This window comes from Leptidea sinapis, chromosome 4 (genome assembly GCF_905404315.1).
Source record: "Leptidea sinapis chromosome 4, ilLepSina1.1, whole genome shotgun sequence".
Taxonomy (NCBI): domain Eukaryota; kingdom Metazoa; phylum Arthropoda; class Insecta; order Lepidoptera; family Pieridae; genus Leptidea; species Leptidea sinapis.
In genome coordinates, this window is record NC_066268.1 from 5565264 (window position 1) to 5573809 (window position 8546).

At 36.7% G+C, this 8546-nt stretch overlaps 1 protein-coding gene across 1 annotated transcript; it reads right to left on the reverse strand.

Annotated features, from left to right (window-relative positions):
* Nucleotides 1-824: 824 nt before the first annotated feature.
* Nucleotides 825-2901, reverse strand: LOC126979813 (uncharacterized). The gene is made up of 3 exons (XM_050829357.1): nt 2718-2901; nt 2208-2463; nt 825-1287 (listed from the first exon to the last, which is right to left on the reverse strand). The coding sequence occupies exons 1-3, from the start codon at nt 2841-2843 to the stop codon at nt 932-934; spliced, it is 738 nt and encodes a 245-aa protein (XP_050685314.1). The 5' UTR covers nt 2844-2901; the 3' UTR covers nt 825-931.
* Between the last annotated feature and the right edge of the window lie 5645 nt (nt 2902-8546).

Below are 8546 nucleotides of genomic sequence, written 5' to 3' on the forward strand. Positions count from 1 at the left end.
TCGCGTCAATTTTATGAATTTTAAGCAGTTAAGTTTCTATTTTCTGTTTTATGGAAATTTATTTGAATGGTTCGGCATCTAATTTCAATTACTGTACGAACTTGCTAATGATTAAGAAATAACACTAAAAATTGATGTTTCGTTAGACAAATCTTCATACGAAACTAATTTTAATTCATTTACGTTTACAGTTTCATGTTGTAAAATATTTTTAGAAGAGCTTGATACTATTTTTCTATCTATGTAGTCAGAATGTTTTTTTTTAATTTATCATATGTGGTCTTGGTTTTTCTTCTATAATTCTTTAGTGAATTATGTTTGAAAATAAAATCTAGAGCGTCATCCTTTTTTTTATGACAATAAGGGACAAGACGAGCAGGACGTTCAGTTGATGGTAATTGATACGCCCTGCCCATTACAATGCTCAGAATTTTTGGGTTTTTCAAAAATCGTCACCTTCAGACATAAGATGTTAAGTCTCATTTGCCCAGTAATTTCACTAGCTACGGCGCCCTTCAGACTGAAACACAGTAATTTTTGCACATAACTTCTTCACGACCAAAATAGGAGCCGTTGTGGTACCCATAATCTAGCCGGCATCCTGTGCAATGGAGCCTCCCATTGGTTGCCTATTATACTTTATAGAACAGTTAGAAGTCCACGGTAGTTATTGTTAATGATACCACTTACAGAATTACAGCAGTAAAAGTAATCAAAGTAATGTCCTATAATTTCAAAAACGCTTTTCCCATGCAACGTAATTTATAGTAGAAACCATGGAACTTTCATTGGTGACTTGCAGTCGGGAGAAATTAACAGGCCAATTTAAGAAAACTGTTTATTAAACATTCAATAAATTAACAATAAATTAGTGTAATAAATAAAATAAATAAGTCTTTGTACTTTAGCGTTGGTGGTCAACTATTTGGTGTTAATGTGGCGAATACGCTGAATACGCCATGTTTTGTGCGTCATCAATATTTTTGTTCCAGTCAGCTCCGTAGCCAGAGATTCCGTGTCCATGGCCTAAATCATGAGCAACATGTTCTACATGAACTGGGTGAGGTTCGTGATGATGGGGAACAACTTCATATGTTGTCTTTGTGTGCTCCTGTTTGAAACACCAAGCGACGAAGAGGACAACTGCTAGAACCAAAGCGATCTTTGCTGTCGCCAAAGCCTTTAGAGCTATAAGTTTAACAATGAACAATTTTCCCAGAAGCAGTTTGGCGCCGAGCAATCCGATTATAGCACCAATACCGCCACCACCTTTTTTCTTGCCACGACCTAGAATTTTCGAATTAAAATTAATTGTATGGTAGTTTAATGCTATCATTAAATGATTTCAGATGTCGAACACATGATAGATCATTAATAACTTTCGTTTTTACAATGGTACAGACATATTCAAGAATAATAACCTTGGTACAAAGCCGGTTTTGGAATAGGTGTTAATAACATATTAAAGATATTTGTAAATTCTATACAGATTTTGATATACATTTTCGGGTGTAATATTAGGTTGAAAGCTTCGAAAAATGCGTTTGTGGAGATAAGACCATACAAGAATTTTCATCCTTTCTTCAAATCTTTAAATAAAGTATGAATAGTATTTTTTTTAATGTATAAGATATTCTTAATAGATATCTCATATCTGTCAATTATTCCTTTGTAAAGGAGTCTTATAACTAAATTATCAAATTGTGATAAGTTTAACTTCTATGTAGCTTTTTTCGGTTCAAGTAACACGTCAATTGCATGACTTGCTATTTTACACGTTTATTTATTATTAGCTTCACCTGTATGTATGTTTGTTTGTAACCGACTCATTTGGGCGCCATTTTGGCCCACTTCAAACGGCCAGATTTCATTCAATCTTCGTAGATTTATCGAGAACCGATGACAATGCATTAATTTGATAAAATTATTCCATTTTACAATTTCAAAAAAAAAATTTTTGTTAATTTATATAATTTTTTCATCTATCGTCGATAAGGAAGGAATTGATGTTCATTTTAAATTTCAACCATTATCTTTACAACCATGATTTTTTGTTTTTTTTAATCTTCTCTTATTTCATACTAAAACAGATGACGTTATTATGTTTATTAAGGAACACTTGATACCCATAGCAATAAAAAAATGTATTCTTTATATGCCTGCTAAAGTACTATAATATGTAATTGTGAAAAAATCATAATATTTACCTTCATCTAATGATCGCTGAACGGTTTCTTTGTCGGCATCATTCATCTTAACCTCAAGAGCATGAGTTTCAAATACATTGACAACGCCGTCTAGTAATCTGTAGTTAACTTCAGCGTCTCTTGCAATTGGATCAATTGGTAAGTCTTCTAATTGTTTACCAGCCCTAACGTTAGGTTCACCCTTAAGTACAAGGCCCTCTGCAATTGTGATCGATCTAGATGACCGGACATTGTCAACAATTTTCAGCAATTTTTCCTGTAAAATAAAAAATATTTAATAAACAATCTTTCCTCTTCACTTCATTTGATTTATTGATTATATATCCAACAACGATTATAAACTATAATAACGAATATAATCATATAATGTAACTAATATACTGAATTATAAATGTATCAATTATTATATTCTTCACTGAGATCATTAAATCTGTACTCAAATTAATCTACTTTCGATAAATCTAATCAAGATTAACTTTCACACTTTTCACTTTCACTAAAAATATTAACCTTAACACATAAGAAGTAATCTCCCTGGCAGTCCTTTATGAAATTAATTGCAGTCTCCACACTTTTATCACTTTCTTCTGCATTCACGAGTGCCGAAACGGCAAATATTAAAAATACAATTTTCATTTTTTATTTTTTTTTTTATTTTATTCGCTCACGTGACTGATTCCTGACATCAGCTGATGCCAAGTTCTGTTTGGAGTGTGTTAGCGCCAGCATACAGTTTTATTACACTCCCACCCCACCTTTTCTTTGTCTATTTACTCGAAACTCTCATCTAGGTTGAGATTTTTGATTGGGTTCTCTCCCTAATGTGTATGTAAATTAGTTTGTTTTGTACATATTAGCTTATTAACAGAAGGCGTTGGTCAAGTCGTTTTTGCCGAAAATAGTTTCGTTTAACCCGACGAATGCCTCTCACGGTATTAAAGTGGTACAACATACATCTTTTATTGGCATTCTGTGTTTGCGTTGGTGAAAAATATTTTAGGTTACGTAATTAAAACTCTCGACGCAGTATACTAATATTATATGTCTAAGTTCACTTTCGCTAGGGTAAATAGTAATGAATTTATTTACATCGTGGTAATAAACTTTATATTGCAGAAAGTCGACGCAACATCTATACATATATTGACGACCTGTATAGCCGAGTGGTTAGCGATCCTACCTACTAAGGTAGAGGTCCCGGGTTCGAAACCCGGTAGGTGCAAGCATTATATGTTGAATATGAATGTTTGTTTCCTCCTAGTCATTGATCTTTAAATGCATTTATGTATGTTTATATGTATTTATGTATGTTTAAGTAAGTATATTTTATTAAATATATCGTTGTCTTGTAACCCATAACACAGGCTATATATGCTTAATTTGGGACAAGATAATTTGTGTAAAAAGTGTGTCAATATTATATAAATAAAATTGGAGAGTCTGTAATATTGAAATAACCGTTTTTTACTACACGTATATGAATAAATATATATACACCTAAATAATATTTTTACAAAAAATTTAGTTTTAGTCTGCCTGTTTGTTCCGGCTAATCTCTGAAATGGCTGAACGGATTTTGACGGGACTTTTATTGGCAGGTAGCTGATATATTAAGGAGTAACTTAGGCAATGTTTATTTTGGAAAAATTCTCTTATTTTATAAAAGTAAAGTAATGTTGCAATGTCCAAGAAACTGTTTAACTCATAAAATAATTTATATGGCAAAACAACGTTTGCCGGGTGAGCTAGTAATATATAATATTTATAAAATACTTTCATTCTGGTCTGAGGTTAACAGTCGCGTTAAAATTTTTGTTCAAAAAATATACTTATTTGTAACTAGTACAAAAAAAAATTAAAAGTAAGTTTTGGTGAGATAAAAATTGTGTCTTTGCATTTTAAAGAATATTAGAATAATTGCCTCGATCGCTTCCTTAAGCGAAGCTATACATAAAAGGGTCACAGTTTACGGTTAGTAACAATACATTCAAATTCAAATTTGAATATTTTTAATCAAAATAGACATGATGTCATACACTTAGACATACATGATATCACTAATTATTGAAAGTCAAACACTACCACACATTCAAAAAAGTATGCCTTAGACCCGAGAAGAACGGGTGCAAGAACTCAGCGGGCTTCTTTTTTAACCGACTTCGAATAGGAGGAGGTTCTCAATTCAATTGGTTTTTTTTATTTATGTATGTTACGCTGAGATTTATGATCCGATTTTCGATATTATCTTTAGTTTGATGCGGAATATTTGCCATTTGGCACCTTAAAATTTGATAAAGTTTGGCCCATTAGTTTTCACTTTATGATCATTTTTATGAATATATTTGTTTACGTAGGTGATGGTATTATATTTTGTTTATTGCTTGTTAGTTTAACTTAGCTTGTTTAGCTTGTTTGTTTGTTTGTTTGTTTGTTAGTTTAATTATATTTTATTATTATTAACCCGTTTACCGAAAACTGGCCTGTCATTCATTACCTAACAAACGTTCTTCACGATATTTCAGTGTCTTACAAGAACGTGAAATAGGGGATCTAAATTGTTTAAGGTACTTTCGTAGGCTACTTAAAAAAATTGTATTTATATATGACGATAAAAAGTAAAAAATAAAGAAAGACTATGTTTAAAAAATCGACTTCACAAGCTAGATTGCACATACAAATAAAGATTTGCATAAGATGTGTATTAAATAAAATCTCTATTAGGTTATTTTATACGTTTGAGTTTTTGACGTCGGTTTTTTTAAACTTAGTTTTTTTCATTCTTCATAAAAAATATGGTTACAATAAAATATCGTACAATAAAACTTATTATTTAATAGCCTGAGGGCGGTCGCTCCATTCACACTCTTTATCCGTACACGCTGTCTGTCAATGGAACGACGTATAGCTTACCAGCGATAGAAGTTTGTATGGACATTTCTATTCACGCGTCCCAATATAAGGCGATAAGAATGACTTATGGGGTATATTCGGACAGCTTCAGATTATTGACTGCTAATTACTGACAGTAGAAGTATATCAGCTAACCTACTCCGTGCCGTCGCGAACCCACTTGATTGCATAATAGCCTACCTTTTTAACGCCTGCATTCGCATGGGTATATATCCCCCTGCTCTCAAGCGAGTAAAAATAGCCCCGCTATATAAAGGCAAAGGCAAAAAAGTTGACATCAAGTCTTACCGGCCGATATCGGTAGTCCCCGCCATCAGCAAAATATTCGAAGTGGGCTTGAACCACAGGGTCCTGTCCTTCATAGGAGATCGCGACTTGATGACTGATAGGCAATACGCCTACAGAGCCGGACGCGCCACTACGGACCTGGTGCGCGAGGTGGTATGGCGCGTGCTGGTCGCACGTGAGGCGGGCCAGCACGTCGCTCTCCTGTGCTGCGACCTCTCACGCGCGTTTGACACAGCTGATCACAACCTTATCTCTAATAAACTTAACTTCTACGGTATACGCGGCCCGGCACTGCCCTTACTAACCTCATTCTTGTCCAAGAGATCTCAGACTGTTGTAGGGCAAAACGGAAGTTTAAGGTCATCTGAGATGGTCACGACCCTCGGAGTCCCCCAGGGCTCTTGTCTGTCCAACACTCTGTTCAGCCTTCTGTTAAACGACTTGCCCGACGCGGTCGGCGACGCAGAGGTATTTATGTACGCAGACGACGTCGCCGCCATTGTCACCGCACCGACAACATACGAGTTGCAGCAGAGGCTAAACTCAGTTGTTCAAAAACTTGAGCAGTGGTTCCGATCAAACGATCTGGCTCTGAATAGAGATAAAACTTGCTTTATGTACTTCTACCTGAATGGTACACCACCGCCGCCTCTCACAGTCACCGCGGGCGATGCCCCACAAGAGATGGTAGAATCAATAAAATTGCTCGGATTTTATTTAGATAGTAGCCTCACCTGGGATGTCCACATTGACGAGCTCTGCTCTAGACTTGGTCGTGCCTGCTTTGCATTACGCCGGCTCGCCAGCCGTGATAGTTTCGTACTATCACGCTACCGTCCACAGCAATCTCACCTACGGTGCGGAGCTCTGGGCGCGGGCCGCGGACGTTGGGCGAGCCTTTGTCATGCAGAAACGAGCCGTGCGCGCCATTGTGGGCGTCTCGGACGACGACTTCAAATCATGCCTCTACCTTGCGAGCTGATGTATCAAATAGCACTGTACACGTATAATAATATAAACCTCTTCCGACAGAAAGGTTTTAATACATCTAGATCTTTACGCAGCAACAATCTCGCACATTTACTGGTCACACCAGACCATAAGCTGCGTAAATCGGAGAGATCAGTATACATAATAGGTCCATCTGTGTATAACAAGCTGCCGAACACGATCAAGAAAGATGCAACTGCCACAACGGTGTTTAAGACACAACTCTGAAAATGGCTTCTCCAACATACGTTTTACTCAGTTGAGGAGTTCTAGAAGATGCCAGTTATTTGACTTGTAAAACTTATTTTACAACACGTAAAAAATATTTATTTTCTTTATATACATAACAATATATAATTACATAATACTGTATTATTGTGAGGTAGGACTTCCCTACCCCTACCTCCCTACCTATGTAAAATGATAATTTGAATTTTAAATTGACCTAATTTTGCTTTTGGCTTGTAACATGGTGTTATTAATAAATGATTTGATTTGATTTGAAGGTAGTAATTTATCTCTTAATCTCTATATAATATTGGGAAAGGCCGTTAGGCATTGACTTTTTGACGTTTGAGTATTTTTGTTTCATCACTTTACATAAAATATATTTATTTGAAATGATTTGTAAAACGATATTTTCATCGTTTTAAATCTTGATTTAAAAGAGTAGCAATCAGTTTCTTGTTATTTCTTCTCATTAGCTCAACCCTTTATGAAGTAGCAGTAGATTCAATAAGAAAAAAAAAAATATTTTCGACATTCATAAGTGTCATTTCCGTGACCTACATGATACAGACATAAAATGATTTTGATTTGATTTGATTTGTATGTAAGTAATATTGTAAAAGCCAAAGTTTGTAAGTTTGGATGTTATTATTCTTTCACGGCAAAACGGCAGAACTGATTTGGCTGAAAGTTGAAATAGTGATGGCTTATACCTTGGATTAGGACATAGGCTGAAATCGCACGACACGCCACAAATTAAGACCACTCCCATAAATTCCAGGAGTAATATGAGTGAATATTCCGTCCATGACGAGACAGAATCTGCACTTGGTGCTGCACATCACACCTATTCCGAAAAGGTTTTTTTTTTATGGTATGTGCACTGAACTGTCTACAATTTGTAAGGCTTGCCATAAAAAGTGTGTGTATACTTATGTTTGCACGCAAGAAGTTATACTTCTTTGGCGTAACCAAACAAATCCTTAAAATTATTTGTTCGTCGTTCTCTTCTACGTTTGTAGAAAGAACTATATTGTAAAAATCGTGAAATAAAATTGAATATTAACGAATACGGCTGTATTGGCTTGAACCCTTTGCCTGTCCTAATAATGGATGAAGATGTATACCTTGAGGGTGACCAGTTAATCAACGACCGGCAGTACGGCTTTCGCCATGGTCGGTCGTCTGGCGATCTTCTGGTATACCTTACACAAAGATGGGCGGCGGCTTTTGAAATCATGGGGGAAAGCCTGGCAGTTAGCCTGGATATAGCGAAGGCCTTTGATCGTGTATGGCACAAGGCGCTCCTCGCAAAATTTCCAACATTTGGGCTTCCCGAGAGCTTATGCAAGTGGACGTCCAGCTTCCTCACTGGGCGCAGCATACAGGTCGTTGTCGACGGTTATTGCTAGAATCCCAAGCCCGTGAACGCTGGAGTACCCCAAGGCTGTGTGCTATCTCCCACGCTGTTTCTTCTGCATATCAATGATATGTTGGACACCGCCAACATACATTGCTATACAGACGACAGCACTGGTGCTGCCGTATACACGGGCCATGCAGGTCTCTCTCGGGAAAACGTCGACCAGTGCCGGGAGAAACTTGTGTCTTCTAGTCCTGTGTCTAGTCCTGTCTCGAGAAGGTCGCGGAATGGGGTGAGTTGAACCTTGTCCAATTTAACCCCCAGAAGACTCAAGTTTGCGCGTTTACTATTAAAAAAACCCCATTTGCCGTATCACCGCTCTTCGAAAACACTTCCCTTAAAGCCTCGCCTAGTATCGGAATACTGGGTCTCGAAATCTCGGGCGATTGCCAATTCCGTGGCCATCTGGAGGGCAAAGCCAAATTGGCTTCGAAGAAACTGGGCGTCATAAATAGAGCACGGCAATACTTCAAGCCGGCCCACATTATAGCGCTCAACAA

Coding starts and splice junctions, on each gene's coding strand:
- LOC126979813 (XM_050829357.1), bottom strand. CDS start 2,843: ATGAAAATTGTATTTTTAATATTTGCCGTTTCGGCACTCGTGAATGCA. Junction 2,464..2,717: donor ATTACTTCTTATGTGTTAAG/GTTAATATTTTT, acceptor TTTATTTTACAG/GAAAAATTGCTGAAAATTGT. Junction 1,288..2,207: donor TCAGCGATCATTAGATGAAG/GTAAATATTATG, acceptor CGAAAATTCTAG/GTCGTGGCAAGAAAAAAGGT.